Raw genomic sequence first — 17,333 nt, 5'->3', positions numbered from 1 at the left:
CCAGTCTGGAGAAGGGCGTGGGCATGTGTCTCTACAACATGCCCGAGGTCAAGGTGCTCTACGGGGGGCAGAAGTGTGGCAACGGCTACGTGGAGGAGGGGGAGGAGTGCGACTGCGGGGAGCCCGAGGTAAGGCTTCGGCCGCATGGCTAGGATTCGTCACGGGCCGATGAGGAGTTAAGAGGGGTTTGAGTTTAGTCCACAACAAACTGGAGGGCTTGTGTTGGAAAAAATGTGAGTGTCTGGATGGAGAATTGGATGTACACTCGGTTTCACCGGTGAGACGCAACGAGATGCAATTCCCCATCAGTTCACATGCATTGAAATTTGAAACATAACCGTGACAATAGGTCTCTCCACACATTAAAAGCCCTTATTTTCGTCTACACCCCTGAAGGCGAGGTGGAGCATACTTCCAACCGTGTAGTCATTTTCATTGTTTCTGGTAAGATGAAAACAGAAGAACAACAGAACGAACGAGAAAGAAAAGTTTTGACGGCCCAATCCCGGCCAGCAGGTGTGTCTGATAGGAGCGTGTGTGTTTACATCTCTCCCTCTCCCGCACCCCACACGGCTGAACGGGCTTCTGACAGCCGCCGCCGCCGTGATGTCGTTTCCCCCGAGCCGCTCCATTAATCACACGCAGCGTCCAAATGCCTGACAAATGAAACATAGAAATGTGTAATCAGCGCGAGCCAGAGCACCAGCATTGTTTGCCGGTGCAGTTCAAACAACTTTCTGCTTTTTTCCTCTCCCTCTTTCCATCTATTTCTCGTTTTCTCTCTCCCTCTCTCTCTTTCTCGTTCCGTCTATTTCACTCTCTCTGTCTCTCTCTCTCTCTCTCTCTCACTCAGTTTCTCTCTCTTCCCTTCCATCTATTTCTTAATTCTTTCTCTCACCCTCTTTCTCTCTCGTTCAATGTGTTCTCATTCCCTCTCTTTCTCGGTCCGACACCCTCTCTCTCTTTTTCTAAATGCAAACAAACGCATGCAAAGGCACACTCAAACGCAATGCCTTGAAACGTAGCCAGGTATTCGGTCGTTGAAGATCAAACCCACATCCATCGTCCAGCCTATTAGCCCAGACGACCCGGCCCGCCACTCAGGCAACAGAGACATTTATGGACCCTGCCCAAGAGATACATCACCTCAGCACAGAACACACATTTCCAACATCCTGCCAGTTAGTCCATTCGGCCAGAGAAACAAACAGAACCAATTCCCTCTGTTTATCGATCTGGAAATCTTCAACAAGGTTAAATCTAATGTAGCGGAGCAGTGCCCGAACAAATCTAATCACGAAAGTTCTGCTCAGACTAAAGAGTGAACAAAGGAACTGAGTGCTTGGGAGACGGATGGTGATAGTGGCAGCGTGTCCCGGCTGCAACTGTAAACATTTCACTCATGGCTCTTCCTGTTGAGATGCATGCACTTCTACCTGTCCTATCAGATAGGTGGGGACTACCTACACCTTCATAGCCTCCCCTTGTATTGGAATATAGTGTATATAAACAAACATTTAACAGAAGTACTAATAAAGACTGTGAACACAGTGGTCCTTCAAAAGCAGCTTATCCTCCCTCCATTGAATGACATCACCAAAGACATGATGACAAAAAAGATTGATCTCTGTTGATGCAATTATTGTTTCTCTCTTCCTCTGCACTCACATGATTTTGTGTGTGTGTGTGTGTGTGTGTGTGTGTGTGTGTGTGTGTGTGTGTGTGTGTGCCTCTACCAGGAATGCATGAACCCGTGCTGTAACGCTACAATGTGCACTCTGAAGGGAGACTCGGTGTGCGCGCACGGACAGTGCTGTGAAGACTGCATGGTAAGGAGGAGGATCAATAACATAGCTCACAAGGATCAATGTTTAACTGTTGCATCTTAAAGGGTCAGTGAACATGTACAACAATGAACAACATGAACAACAGGTGAAAAATCCAATGCTTTTGCCAGGCTCTGCCAACCGTGTGTGAACGTTCTGCTCTGCTCTCCAGTTAATAATGTTACTCTACCGTTATGTTCAATAATAAGGATTGAAGAGGTTTATGTATCAAATGCACAGTTAAACACAGGGTAGTTCTGAGAATCACAATTCTAGGGTCAAGGCCCCATCTGGGTTTTAGGTAAAAAAAACAACAACACAATCAGTAGGACTATAAGTGCATGAAATATAGAGTTCCAGAAATCGATTTCTTTGAATAAATATATTTATAAAATACAACCTTATATATAAACTCTATAATATCCACATTATATAATATATATTTATATTTCCCATACATAGACATTAATATTTCACTGTAAATAGAATGACATCAGAACCCAATCATTTCATACGTCCACATCGATGTGGAGGAGTGATGACGCCTGTCCCACCGCATCATGCTTGAGCAGCGCATTTGCCTTTGTCATGTAAATGCGTTTGTGTAAAAGAATATCACAGGTTTGTGTTTGCACTTCCATTGAAAAGGTGTTGTTGCTGCCGATGATGAAGTGTTTTGTAGCAGCGCATTGTGTTTGTAGCCTAGTTTCCATATTGATTCATTTTGAGAAACGTCTCTTAGCATTGATTTTATTCACGGCTAAATTACATCTTGTTCTCACGTAGAAACAAAAGCACAGGAGATGCCTCACCGCACACCATGGAACCGTGTGTGTGGGCGTTTATCTGCATGCGTGTTCTTGTCTTCACATGCATTCACGGACGTCAGTATGTGTCCATATTTTCATCCGTGTGCATGTGTGTACGTTTTTGTATGCATAACTGAACACTTGCGTGTGTGCATGTACCTTAGTGTCCAGCATTGACACAGAAACACGGCTGTAGGTTGGCGTCTTAAACACGCCTCATTATGGCAAAAGGACTGCATTTGTATAGCTCTTTGGATAAAAGCGCTTTATAATATTTCCGGACCCTCACCCATTCTTGCACACATTCACTCACCGTGGAGTCAACCATGCAAGGCGACAGCCATCCCGTCTTGAGCCGTTGGGGTTAGGTGCCTTGCTCAGGGACACCTCAACACTCACAGCTAGGAGGAGCCGGGGATCGAACTAGCAACCCTGCGGTTACCGGCAAACCCGCTGAGCTACTGCCGCCTCATTAAAACCAAACTGTTCCGACAGCTGAAGCTAGCGGGCACGCCGTGCCGCGAGGCGGGGAACTCGTGCGACCTGCCCGAGTTCTGCACGGGCACCAGCCCCCACTGCCCGGCCAACGTGTACCTGCACGACGGCCACGCCTGCACCAGCGTGGACGGCTACTGCTACAACGGCATCTGCCAGACCCACGAGCAGCAGTGCATCACTCTGTGGGGACCCGGTGAGTCCCCGACCACAAACCTGTGTGATCGTGGTCTCTCACACGCCCTCACGCTAGCCCCTTTGTCGATGTGTTTCTGTTCATCTGTCGACACTCTCCATCGGCCTTGCTCCAACTCTCTCTTTCACTCTCTGTTTTTCTTTCTCTCTCTTAATTAATCAGTCTGATGGCCTCTTTCACTCATTTTTACGGTTTCTTTACTCTTTGTCAAACCCATGTAGGTTTGATGAAGGGTTTAATGGGAGTTTATTTTGGGTCTTTAAATAGTTAGATTATATTCCATCTTTCCCCTCACCCGCCTCCTCTCCTCTTTTGTCCTCGAGGTCTCAATTTAAATTGCTCCTATCTTCCATCTTTCTTTTATTCTCTCTTCAGGAGCCACCCCTGCCCCGGAGATCTGCTTTGAGAGGGTGAACTCTGCAGGGGACCCCTACGGGAATTGTGGGAAAGATTCCAAGGGCTCCTTCGCCAAATGTGAGGCGAGGTAAGACCGAAACCGCTGCTACTGAGCTGGGGTGAAAAGTACACCGCACAAAACAAGCTCACTCTGTATCGTCCTCAATAATCTATCACATTAGCGCAATCAGAGACCCCGAAAAAAATCTAAAAAGACTGGCGTGACACCTTATAATTGCCTCCAGCTAATTAGCTAATCAATCCATGCAATTGTTGTTCGCTAATTGTTCCGTCATCCTCACACTTGAGTGGAGTTCTCCCTAATAAAGGCCCCCCGCTAATTGATGTAATTGCTCTAATGAATGGAGCACTTAGCAGAGTTGTTCACTGCCTTTGAGCGATTATCATCACAGGCGGAAAATGCACTCAATACCCAAAATGCACGCTTCGATGTTGATGTGATACTGTTGTTACGACCCGTCCTAGGGGTAACCAGGGCGTGACGTGCCCTGGTTGTGCATCTGGTCATAAGCATCGGTTCATTTATTGTTTTGACAGTTTACATATCACTCATTAACACAATCACGCAAGTATTGCTATCTTTTTACAAAAAAAAAAGTGTGTGTGTGTGTGTGTGTGTGTGTGTGTGTGTGTGTGTGTGTGTGTGTGTATGTGTATGTGTGTGTATGTGTGTGTGTGTGTGTGTGTGTGTGTGTGTTTGATACGCAGGGACGCAAAGTGTGGTAAAATCCAGTGCCAGGGAGGGGCCAATCGCCCCGTCATTGGAACGAATGCCGTTTCCATAGAAACCAACATCCCCCTGCAGGAAGGGGGTCGCATTCTGTGTCGGGGGACCCACGTGTACCTCGGGGACGACATGCCGGACCCCGGACTGGTTCTATCCGGTACCAAGTGTGGCGAGGGAATGGTGAGGGGAAACGCTTTGGACATGCTGTAATATTCCACCGTTCACATTCTCAATACATAGTACTGCAGAACTAACACTAACCATTAACCCTTTCCTCAACTCAATACATACCACTGTAGAACTAACACTAATCCTTTCAGATGCTCAATACATACTACTGTAGAATAAAACAATAACCTTTAACCCTTTCACATGCTCAACACATAGTACTGCAGAACACTAACCCGTTCACCTACACAATGCATAGTATTGAAGAACTAGCATTAACCCTTTCACATACTCAATACAAACTAACACTGACCTTTAACCCTTTCACATGTTCAATACATACTACTGCAGCACGAACACTAACCCTTTCACCTACTCTATAAATATTATATACTGCAATATACTGCAGCCCTAAACCTGTGTACCTACAATACACTTACTTGCGCTTCATATACAGTACACATGCTTACGTATATTCTCTCCATCTGAAAAGATGTGCCTGAACCGCCAGTGCCAGAACGTCAGTGAGTTTGGCGTCCATGAATGTTCTGGAAAGTGCAGCGGGCGTGGGGTGAGTTGTGCAACACCAGATGACGGCTCCATGTTCTTGGTTTTGTGTTATTTTTTAAAGTGTTACCTCTGGATGGGACAAAAGCTGCACAGGAACTACATTCATAACTGTAGTCACCATTAGACATTAGGGGGATTATTTACCTTTGTAGACCTTTAGCCAACTATATCATCCAAAGGGATGAGGGTTCGCCCTCTTGTGCGAGAAAGCCTCCAAGTAGGCTGTGGATCAAATACAGTACTTTAGTGCTGGGATTCAAACCCCCGAGGTCATACACTATCCTGCTCCAGATGATTTGATTCAGGTAAAAAGTCATTACAATTTGGTTTAAAGTTGTAGACAATATGTTCAAGGGATTGCTCAGAGGCTCATTAAAAATGGATCTATTTCGGTACCTCTTGTAATTCTCCTCAAGTGCAATTATTGTAGCATTTCATCATTTAAAGTATGCGGAGGAGCGATGCTTACCACGGCATTAGCGGAACAGTGTTTGCTATCTGTCTTCGCTGTGCGGCGCGGAGGCAACAATGGACCTACAGTGTGAGTTATGGCAGCTGTGCCGTTCTATCAATCTTTATTGGCCCTCTGAGGTGAAATCAATTATGTTAAACAGCATCGTTTACACCCCACTTAAGGATCTGTCCGTCATCTGTGGAGTTTGCTGCAAGGAACTGTAAAAAAAAAAAAAACCTTTTAGGATAACCTGCTTCTAATCACATAACCTGTCATCTTTTTTAAGTCTACATCTCAAAAGCATATCGGTGATGTATTTGTAAAATATAAAAAATATAAAAAAAGCTGACTGATGAAGTCGTGTGAAGGGGAAAATACCTTCTAAACCTTCTGAAATACCAATAGGATCAGGACAATGGCCGGTGCTTGCTTTAAACAAGTTCAGATTTCTCTTCCCATTTTCTTATCAATATTTGAACAGAACTCTTTCATCTTTTATGTACTTTGTGGTTTAGCTCTGCTAAGGCTTCGCCTGCAGCCAGATTTACTTTTTAAAATGGCTTCAGCCGAACTTCAGTCTCTATCACAGAGATGAATGAAACTATATGTTTTACATCTCCTGATCGACTGATCAAATCATTTCCTTTTTCCCAATGCATAATAGATCAAAGTGCTTAAAGCACTTATTATTCAGAAACAGTCTGTAACAACAGATAAGTATGTTTGGGATCAGCGACAACAAGCTAAGGAAACGTATATAATGAAAACTTTGTTGGCTGGAAGTTAAGAATCAATGTTTTAAATCTTGCTTAATCCTGAGATTTGTTTTTATTAAGTTTTGTTCACTGATAGACAATTTCTGAATTGTGTGAGATGAGCATTTCCAATAGCATTTACATTTCCTGTGAATAGTTCTAGAACTGTGTACAGGATTAAACACAGTAAACAAATATTTAATAATTCATAGTGAAATATTGCAGTAATTGGCATATTCTTATTTCTGGCTGTTTTTTCCATCCACAAAATCAAGTTTGCTGGCATATAAGACATAGATATTTAACTTGACTTTGTTGGTTGAAGAATTGTTAAAGGGGAGAAATCCTTGTCTACTAACAGTCTAATGATTCGTAGCTATGAGCAAACTTCTAGTAAATATCTATAACAACCAACTGTAAGAAAAATTGGGGTTTGCGAGAACTTTCAGACCTTAGTGAGCTCCCTGGCCAGAGGCGGTGGGGGAGCCCTGACCTGATGAGTGCTGATGTCGTGTTCCCAGGTGTGCAACAACAAGAAGAACTGCCACTGTGAGTCCCATTGGGCGCCCCCTCTCTGCCAGGGCTCAGGCTTCGGGGGCAGCATCGACAGCGGGCCCATGAGATTGGCAGGTAGGCTGTCTCTGCACACCTCCACAGCTACTGGTGACCTAAAGAACCCAGTGCCGATATACTGTTTAGCATTCGTATAGCATGCAGGATAGTCTGGTGGTAAGGGTGTTTAACTCCAAGACAAAATTGAAAATGCCCCAAGAGAAAATATGTTGAAATTAATCATTAAGGAATTTATTAATTGATTAACTTGTATTTAAATGAAAGGTATCTTATATGAGGGTTCTGCTTATTGTATCAGTTGCTATATAATTGTCCCTTCTCTCCCGACATTATGTCATGCGTGTCTCATCGTATGCGTCCTTGTGCTGTGCGTGTGCGTCATCATCTCGTCCCACATGTAGACGTGCGCGTGTGCGTATTAACGTGTGTGTTGTCATACGGCGTGTCAGCGGACAGTGTGTCGGTTACCGTGGCGATCCTGGTGCTCCTGGCCATCCTGTTAGGCCTCACCCTGGTGGTGTTCCTCAAGAGGAAGTCAGTGCTGCACTTCCTGTTCGCCAAGAAGAACAACAGCATGTGGAAGCTCAGGTGACCCTCCTCGCCGCACTCAGAGCTCCACCGATAGGCCTGGCTTCCTCAACAGCGTGGTCTGACACATCAACACTGGTTCTTGCGAAAGAAATCCCGGAAAGGTTGGACCGTTGACCCTCATTGGTTCACCTTGGAGACCACTTATCCCGGACCGAGGACGTCAATGCTCCAACTTTTCCAGGATCTATTGTTTTGTCGGAAAAGGGAGTTGAATTTATACATGAGCCGTACTCTAATGTTACAAAGTTCTCGAGCGTCGTCCCTTTAATAAGAAATACTGTTTGTTTCTCTGCAGATCTATTGAGGCGAGCAGACCCAACAGTCCCACAAAGACCCAGTCCATGTTCAGATTGTCCCCACAGCGCAAGTCCCCAATCAGGTCCTCTGGAAACCACAACATATACAAGGTAGCTGGCATTCTCAGTTGCTTCCTCCACCTCTCTCTCTTCCTTTCTCTCTCTCTCTCTCGATCTGCACTTTTTTTTTTTTTTGATCTGTCTTCTGAAGAGATAAGTTCTGGGGAAAGCACAGTGTGTGTGTGTGTGTGTGTGTCCGCGTGTCCACATGCATCCGCATACACATGTGTGTTTGTGTGCGCCTGTGTGTAAACATGTGTTAACTCCTGTCACGCTCCTTGACTATGATTGCTATTGTAATAATTCTCCATTAACGGCTGTGGGTCTCTGCAGTAGGCCGACAATAAGCCAGGGTTTGGCACGGTCACGCTTATCCAAACCTATTTACCTACCGGCTCGGTGTGAAAACAAACAGGGGGGCAGGCGAGGTAATTGATTCAGACACAGAGACTCTCTCTTGAAGAAATATGAATTATAGTGAGTCGTTGGCAGCAGCCAGAAGTGTGTGGGATACAATGACGCTGGGTGTTTTAATGAATAGAAAACTGTCATAATACTCCTGCCGGTTGCATTGTTTCTGTCTGCGGTGAAATGTTTTTTGTTTTTTTTTATGCTCTTCCAGGCGGCACAATGCGCTTGATTGATTCAGGCATGCCAGGTGGAATGGGATGGATGTTTGTACTCGAGTCAAACGTTGACATTGGGTTTGGCGAGAGCGGTGTGTGCTGTTGGTTAATACATGCGTCTCATTCGTGCAGGGGTGTACTGTATTCATTCCATGTTATTTATAATTCAGGAATTCGATGTAAGACATGTCCTGACATTTGGAATTTGGCGATGTATTTCAATTATAATGCACATGAAGACTTTGACAATGGAACATTGACTTTGACGTTAGGTTTGGCATTGAGTTTTCTTTGGTTTGCTCATCATTGGTTCAATGTTTTACTAGATGCACGTACCGTATTTCCCGCACCAAAGAACCACGTCAACAACCCCTGCCTCAAATACTTCTCCGTGTAACACATTCACTGTCAGAAACGTATCGCTTGAAATCGGTACGAACAGAAATCCTGCCTTCTTCCCTTTGCAAAAACAAAGTCAGGTTTGTCTGCCAGCAGAGTGTTTGGAGACGGACGAGAGGCAAGCAACAGACTAGACGAGTGACTCGATTGCAGAATGATGTGTGGTCCTATTATCTGTCCTCAGACGGGAGCAGACGAGACTCTCAGACTTCTGCGGTTGTTAACCTTTATAACTTCACACGCCGGCTTCTCTCATGACACTCTGGCATCGAGGCCGCAATACAACCACAAGTTACTCCATAAATGTGTCTTTCACGACATGGATAAATACCCTGCTCGGGTGTGATCAGCCAGCACCAGTTAAATCACTTAATTATCTCTGGTGGACGTCCACTATACCGTCCAACTGTGAGGGTAATTGGGAATGGCCGATTACACTGGGTCATCCAGATGTACAGATGGCCGGCTCCCATCTTTACAAGGTGTGTGTGTGTGTGTTCGTGCATGCGTGTGTGTTTGTGCGTGTGCGTGTGCGTGTGTGTGTGCGCGTGCGTGGCGGCGTGCGCACGTGTGCCTCCGTCCACCAACTAGTCTGGTCATCTCAGGTGTTTTTTCTGGCGCCGTGGCACTGACAGCTGCCGTGGACAATTGGTTCCGATGTGGCTTCCAGCAGTCTCATTTTATTAGGACTGTTTACTGTGTAGTCATTTAGGAGACGGGTTTCTATGCAGATTGACTTGTGGTGAATACAGATTCATGTGGGAAGAGATGGAGGGTTAGGTTATCCAGCTCAAGACTCCCTGCAGGGCGGCCGGGGACATAGGGAGCTGGAACCCAGTACGGAACCCACATACCATTACAATATGCTGTCCCTATTCTGACAGGATTAAGGACAGTGTTTTGTTCATATTCTGACTTAAGCTATCAACTGAACATCCGTCACAAAGTTATAATTCTATTAATGTTGAAAGTCTTTCCGTGATCAAATTGTACAAATAAAAGATGGCTTGATTGGCACACAAAACGCAGTGACAGAAAGGTTGAAAGAGCCAGAGAAATGATGAAGACAGGAAATTATGCAGAACACGGGACAGAAATGTTCTTGCTGGAAGGGACAACACTTTTATCGATCACACGATGAACTTAATAACTACAAAATAACGTCTTTGTCTCTCCTCTCTCCCTCCCGCTCTGTTCCCCCCTCGTTCTCACCCTCTCTCCCGTGCTCTCTCTATCGCTCTCCCCCCAGCCCTCCCTCCTGAGTTCAGAGCCCCTGCTGCCCCCCCGCAACCCCCAGTCCCAGAGCCTGCGGCGCCTCCCCGTCTACCAGCCGCTGCACATCAGCCACCCCATGCCCGCGTCCCTGAGCGTGGGCCGGTCCAGCCAGCCCACCCTGCCTCCCCTCCCAGCCCACCACAGGCTCAGGCCGACCCACCCTGCCTCCCACCCGCCCCTGCAGTTGGCCGCCGGCACCACGCCCTTCCACAGCCTGCCTCGCCAGCCCACCTCCTACATACTGGACCAGGTGTGTGTCATTCTGCACTCTCTGTCTATTCTACCGGGGGTCTCTTGTGTTTGGGTGTTATTCTGCTAGTCTATTCTACTGGGGATCTTTTGTGTGTGTGTTTGTTATTCTGCTAGTGTATTCTATTGGGGGTACTTTGTGTGTGAGTGTGTGTGTGTTAGTCTGCTAGTCTATTCTATTGTGGGTCTTTTGTGTGTGAGTGTGTGTGTTAGTCTGCTAGTCTATTCTACTGGGGATCTTTTGTGTGTGGGTGTGTGTGTGTTAGTCTGCTAGTCTATTCTATTGTGGGTCTTTTGTGTGTGAGTGTGTGTGTTATTCTGCTAGTCTATTCTACTGGGGATCTTTTGTGTGGGTGTGTGTTATTCTGCTAGTGTATTCTATTGGGGGTACTTTGTGTGTGAGTGTGTGTGTGTTAGTCTGCTAGTCTATTCTATTGTGGGTCTTTTGTGTGTGAGTGTGTGTTATTCTGCTAGTCTATTCTATTGGGGGTCTTTTGTGTGTGGGTGTGTGTGTTAGTCTGCTAGTCTATTCTATTGGGGGTCTTTTGTGTGTGGGTGTGTGTGTTAGTCTGCTAGTCTATTCTATTGGGGGACTTTTGTGTGTGGGTGTGTGTGTTAGTCTGCTAGTCTATTCTATTGGGGGACTTTTGTGTGTGGGTGTGTGTGTTAGTCTGCTAGTCTATTCTATTGGGGGACTTTTGTGTGTGGGTGTGTATTATTCTGCTAGTCTATTCTACTGGGGGTCTTTTGTGTGTGGGTGTGTGTGTTAGTCTGCTAGTCTATTCTACTGGGGATCTTTTGTGTGTGGGTGTGTGTGTTATTCTACCAGTATAATCTATTTGAGGGTATTTTGTGTGTGCGTGTATGTCTGCATGTGCGTGTGTGCGTGCATGTGTGATGAGAGTCTTGTTGTAATTAGCCCAGCAGATGTGGATTTCAAATTGAAAATGACACCGGGTTTTGTTTTGGATGGTTATTGCGTCTCAATGAGGCCGTTCAATATCACATTGTTGTCACAACCGCGGTTAATGAGGAGGAAATCATAAATATGTATGCAGCGGCCCGCCGAATAATGCTTTGAAAGGGAACGCCGTTTGCTAATGTATTTCTTCATACAAAACAGAGCATTAAGAGTCAGGACACCATCTTGCGTCTCCGCGGTTAACTAGTCCCCGTATTGATGTTGGGCTGCGACTGATCTGGCTCCTTGAGTATCGACTGCAGAGAGGGGGTCTGCTGATGGGGCTTCTCTCTTCATTATGGGATGCAGGGGGGAAGCAGTGAACCCACGGGGTCTGCCCGCAGTTGTTCCCGCCGCTTTGATTTGGTCCGGTTGGTCTCGGCAAACGCGCCAATTTAAGAATGTCAGGACCTATAGGCCGGACCCCCTCCAGGGCTACTGGACCCCCCCCCGCTGCCCCTCAAATCCAGACACTACCAGGGGGAGGGAGGGGGGGGGGGTATCAGATGTGGAGGAAGGCACTTTGTCTGCTGGATGCAGATCATGAAATCACTTCCAGACGTGAAGATAAACATGATAGAGGGACCAGAGAGAGAGAGTGAGAGAGAGAGATGAGATGGTTCATAGCTCAGGTAACCGACGGCAAAACACCCATTATATACAATAGAGAAAACACTATTCGACAAAAGAGAACTAATGGGAATAGAATGATGAATGATTTCCATCTATGCATACATTTTGCAAGTTATGATTTGTGGTAATTAGGCCTGTGTTTCAGAAGTGACTTCTGTTGAATTTCTTGATACATGTCATTAAGGAACAGGTGGGGGTTAGGGCACCTTGCTCTCAGATGGCACAACACAGACATTGGGGATAAAACTCAAATTCCCAGGCTTTGGGCTGGGAATCCACCCCCCTAAGCACTTTACTATCCTGCCCCTATATCTGATTTCTCAGCATTGAAGAATTAGTTGGGAATGAAGTAGAGAAGATAATCCTGCTTGGATTTACGTTAATTAAAAACCAAGCAGCTGTGTGAAGCCAACGTTGTGAGAGCGAATAATTTGAATAGAAGGCATGTTTACATGATTAGCCAATCATGTAAACCCTATTTCAAACAACATGTAGTGGCTAGAATTGTAAACCTTGTAAAAGGCTTATTTTTAGAAAGAGAAACAGAATTGTTCATGTTTTATTGGCCAATGGGTTGTGCAATATATTAAACCACAGAGATCCTCAGCATTGTATCTTCGGCAAATGAAGTGAGCATGTTTTTATCAATCAGCGACCAAATAAGGCAACACTTATTTCCAAAGTGCCAAATATAAAATATTTAGCAAAGTGCTAAATATATATTCTGTACATATGTATAATATATACTTGCTAAAAAGTACAAGGGTCCAAAATGAACCCAACCCAGTTAACTTTCTCTTTGAAATCTCCTAAACGTTCACCTGAGGACCTAGTGGTCATAATAACTTCAGCCTAGCAGCTGAGACATTCTAACAGATGTGTGTTTTTTGTTCTGCTGTTTGAGGTTACACGGAATGATAACTTTTTTGGCGAATTTGAAGAGCTTAGCAGGAGATACTTGTCACGGTTCCAAACAATCATCTGTTTTCACCGGTTTCTCACAAGTGGCCGACGAGAGCGATGCACTCCTGCTGTATTCCACTCAGCGGTCCACAGCCCTGTCTCCCTAGCAGACATCAGAAAGGCTCGGAGATGCTGCAGTCTGCTGCACTCTGAATACACAACAACATAGCCAATCGAGGGACAATTTTTACTTGAACGTCAAACCACGAAAAGGTTGTTAGATTCAATCACTTGATTACTCTACTTCATTCCAAATCGCCATGATGAAATGAAGGTCTCAAGTCTCGTGATCAGGTAATTCATCAAGACAGTTGAAACCACCGAATAAAACGAAAAGTCCTTTATTTGCCCTCGACGTTTCTAAGGTGTGTTATGCATGAATCGAGCAATTCCTTCAGCACATCTCAATAGGTGAATGGCGAATAGCACGTGAACAATATGAAAAATAATGGTCCCTCTGGGAGGACACTGGGGTAGCCAATTATCCGCGGTACCTCTCACCTTGCGACTGGCGCCACTCGGCAGACCCCATGGAGGTCCTCACAAACAGGTCTTAACCGGAATGCGTTTAAACACATCGGCGCGATAACCTTGTGTGACTTTGTTTCTCGTTGTCAATGCTTTTTTTTCAGCTCCTTCTTCACAACTCTGTTCATGAGTGATTTAGTGCCCCCCTTCACATTGTTGTCTGAATGGTATGCATGAAGTGATATGCTAATAATTTTGGTTTCAATTTTCTGTAAGATGCTTCTGTAAATTCTTATGCAGCTCAAGGACTTGCGATCTGCGATCTGAATACTATGCGATCTGAATATCTATGTGGAGAGAGACAGTGTGTGTGTGTGTGTGTGTGTGTGTGTGTGTGTGTGTGTGTGTGTGTGTGTGTGTGTGTGAGGATCAATAAATGAACAAAGTGCTGTTGTACTCTATATGCCCAGTGAGTCTACATACCATATCAGTAATCCATATTTCGGGGATTACCGATATGGTATGACGTTACATGTGGCCAACTATTCGTTCCTCATAGCATGTTACATCCACCCTTTCAATAAATAACAGAACTGCTCACTGCAGGCACTGCACAGTGTTGGAGTCTCCAATAGAAAGCAACAAACAGTCATGTCGGAAAACAGACACTGACCAACTAGGTCTTGCACTTTGGTCAGAGAGGACGTAAAACCCATGAGCTCTTTAGTATATAAACATGTTTCAACCGAACAATGGATTTTATATACATCCTTTTGTTGAGCCACATACACACACACAACGTGACGTCCACCACTAAGTAAATGTCTTTGTGTTGTCGGGCTTTAGGACCCAGAGAAGCCCCGCCCGCCCCAGAAGCCGCTGCCGGCTGACCCGCTGGGCCGGAGATGTCGGCCGAGCTTCCACGCCCACGGGGGCGTACCCCTCCCCATCCCCATCCCCACCGTGCCCAGACCCCCACCCAGCATCCCCCTTCCCAGCATCCCCCTCCCCAACAGGTAGGTCTGTCCATGAGGATCGAACCCAGTACCAGTACCTGGGTCATGCCCAAAAGTATAATGACTAAGACTAGTTAATAGTCCTGCCGTTGACCTTAACGTAGGCACTAGGCAGTAGCCCTGGGGTTGGTTCCCTGGCGCTGCCCTCTGCCTGCCCACTGCTCCTAGTGTTCCTAGAGCTGCTGGCGCTGAGAGTGATGGGTTAAATGCAGAGTCCTCTATTCCCTTCGGGATCACCAAAGTATTTCAAATGTTATTGAATTTAAAAAGATAAAGATTATCCCCCTAGCCGGTACATAGTCCTGTCCCCCATTTATCCATGATAATAATGAACTGCATTTATGCTACACTTTACAAGCGCTTTTCATGATGTGTACAAGTGGGCGCGACGTGCAGCCTCATCGCTGATGTTTGCATGCTCTGTTCCCCGTCCAGGCACTCCCCTCCGTTACCCCGCATCCCCCCCAAAGCCCACAAGGTCTACCGCAGTGACGCCATCTCGTTGGAGTAGCGGACCCCTCCGAGGGAGAGACAAAGGCCACGACGACGTGGACATCACGTTTGATTTGCACTATATCACGAGCCCCGAGAGAACGTTCCGGTGACGGGTTAGGACAGGGCGCGGTTCTCGGGGCGGTCATGAAAAGGGAAAAGGAGGGCTGCCGTCCCGTCCTGGTGCTACGCCTTTATAAGGCGCTGACGTAGTCCTCACTCAGGTACACATGAACTTTAATTTATCTGTTTCGTATTTATTAGGACTTTGTGCAACCTGACGGAGGCGAAGGACGATTAGTTTTTGTTTTGTTTTCTCACAAAAGTAAAGCAACATGAAAAGCGGTGAAGGATGACTTGTTATTTTTGGCTTGATCTTTTTTCACCGGGCGATTTAATACTTTAATATGACAATGTGGGTGCACCACATAGACCACAGAACAGTTTTATAGAGTAGGGAAATCTAATTTATTCAGTTTTTCAAACGATAGGGGTTCATGGCTTGGGTTATTGCTCCCCGTGCATCTCTGAAGTCACGTTGACGCAAGTGTTTTACAACGTAGACTAACTCTCGCTCGGATACCCTTTTAACATGAACACTTTAACATCCATGTATACACAGCGAGCTGCCAGAATGTTTTTCCTTTCTCTCCTTTTAATTGCAGAGGGCCTCATGACTTCACGCTGGAAGGACATTAAAGTTTTCTATCATGAAAGTTTTCTATCGCGCCTCGTCAGAAAAACACCCGCAGCGAGGTACAAAGGCTTGCACATGACCTTATAAGTACACTGTTGTGAGAGACGGGCAGAAAGATAGTTACCGTTTAACGTTTTCACTTCTTCATGACACCCACATAGTCAGGCTGAATACAGATGAACAGACGTCCCAATCAGAGACAGACACAGACTTCAGAGTTGTGTTTTTCACAGGTTTAACGGTAAAAAACTCCAGCAGACTGGTGCTACTTGGCATGCTAACGCAGACATGGAACACGCCAAACAAGAATGACATCAGCGCTGCCTTCAGCTTCCCAGAGTGAAATTATTATTTTCTTTCTTTGATAACACATCCAAGCACTACATTTGGATTTTATGATTCATTGACACAATTTTCTTTTGATTTTATTTCCTCCAAGAGCCGATAAAAGTTATTAACACACACACACACATAATTATTTTGTGTTTTAATATGTTTTCCATTGGCGCCAGCTTTTGGATTACATGCTTTGTATGTCAGCTCAGCCAGATCCAGTGCATGTTGTGTTGCATCCACAAGACATTGAAAACCCTCAGACATGTTGCTCTGCTCTCATAGGGCCATAATCACATACTGTAGCCTACTTGAGTCAATCTCATGGTTTTTGATGCAGTACACAGCATGCCTGCTTACAGAGTATGTTCTCTTCACTGGAAACTCTGTACATGTCTGCACTGTGTGTGTATTTGTTCCTCCTCAAGTTGTATTGCTGTTTGTATGTTCCAAATGATTGTCGATTTCCATCAGGCGTTCAGAAGCCATTGTATAGTGTAAATATACTTTTTTAACAACTAATATAACATATTTTCCACTCAAAGGATTAAAAGGGAATTTAAAAAAGCTCAAATTGAAGAAAATAGGTTTATGATGAGGTCATGATGATAAAGTGGAAATTTGCAGAGAAATGAAAATCGGGGCGAAATAAAAGACACTGAACTCGATCATCTTTTGTGTTGTTTCATTCACTCCAAATACCCCTTTTCAAGGTTATTCAGAAAGTTCAAAATAAAAGCGTGAATGACCTTGTGCGACGTGTGTCTTCCCGACCTACTCCTGCAGAACGTCCATGTAGCGTGAACATTTAACCGAGTAGGCTTTCAATTCAAGGATGTGCTATTGAACCATTAATGGAATCCATTTTGATTTTGAGATGTTTGATGGAACGGTAGTCATGTAATTAGCCATGAACACTGTTGGTAACAAAGCCATTACATTTGCTCACATTGTTGAACATGTTTAATGGCCATTCATTTCCTTGCAAATTAGATATTATTATTATAATTGCTATACTCAAACAGACCTTTATAGCAAGGATACAATCTTTTCAGCCATTGATGAAAGCAGTTAAGGTGGTTTAATCTTACCTGTGGCCATCCAAAGAGTCGTTACTACTTAAGTATGCATTTAAAATGTTGATGTGAGTTCCATTGCCAGCATGTATAACCTGAACAAAGTTTTAAAAAATGACTTTTATTTCGAAAAGTTATTCAATTAAATCGCAAACCCTTCAACTTCAAGGCCAATAGAAATTGAATATATTCCTTGTGTCCCTTTCCT

The 17,333-nt window shown here is 45.0% G+C and overlaps 1 protein-coding gene across 2 annotated transcripts in view; it reads left to right on the top strand.

The window, feature by feature from the left end:
- Window positions 1–16,717, top strand: part of adam12b (ADAM metallopeptidase domain 12b) — a 71,416-nt gene extending 54,699 nt beyond the window's left edge. Inside the window, exons 12-23 of one of the 2 annotated variants that reach the window (XM_060072803.1) lie at window positions 1–128; window positions 1,740–1,829; window positions 3,131–3,326; window positions 3,702–3,810; window positions 4,452–4,650; window positions 5,132–5,209; window positions 6,939–7,047; window positions 7,392–7,578; window positions 7,877–7,988; window positions 10,212–10,487; window positions 14,358–14,527; window positions 14,963–16,717. The exon at window positions 1–128 is cut by the window's left edge and continues 50 nt beyond it. In XM_060072803.1, the coding sequence (XP_059928786.1) occupies window positions 1–128; window positions 1,740–1,829; window positions 3,131–3,326; window positions 3,702–3,810; window positions 4,452–4,650; window positions 5,132–5,209; window positions 6,939–7,047; window positions 7,392–7,578; window positions 7,877–7,988; window positions 10,212–10,487; window positions 14,358–14,527; window positions 14,963–15,038 (1,730 nt within the window). In that variant the 3' untranslated portion in view covers window positions 15,039–16,717. The remainder of the gene's footprint in view (window positions 129–1,739; window positions 1,830–3,130; window positions 3,327–3,701; window positions 3,811–4,451; window positions 4,651–5,131; window positions 5,210–6,938; window positions 7,048–7,391; window positions 7,579–7,876; window positions 7,989–10,211; window positions 10,488–14,357; window positions 14,528–14,962) is intronic. The other variant, XM_060072804.1, reaches the window with a different exon arrangement.
- The last annotated feature ends 616 nt before the right edge of the window (window positions 16,718–17,333 follow it).

Source organism: Gadus macrocephalus, chromosome 15 (assembly GCF_031168955.1).
Source record: "Gadus macrocephalus chromosome 15, ASM3116895v1".
NCBI lineage: Eukaryota > Metazoa > Chordata > Actinopteri > Gadiformes > Gadidae > Gadus > Gadus macrocephalus.
The sequence above is the reverse complement of the archived record's forward strand: the minus strand, read 5'-3'. Positions and strand labels throughout refer to the sequence as shown.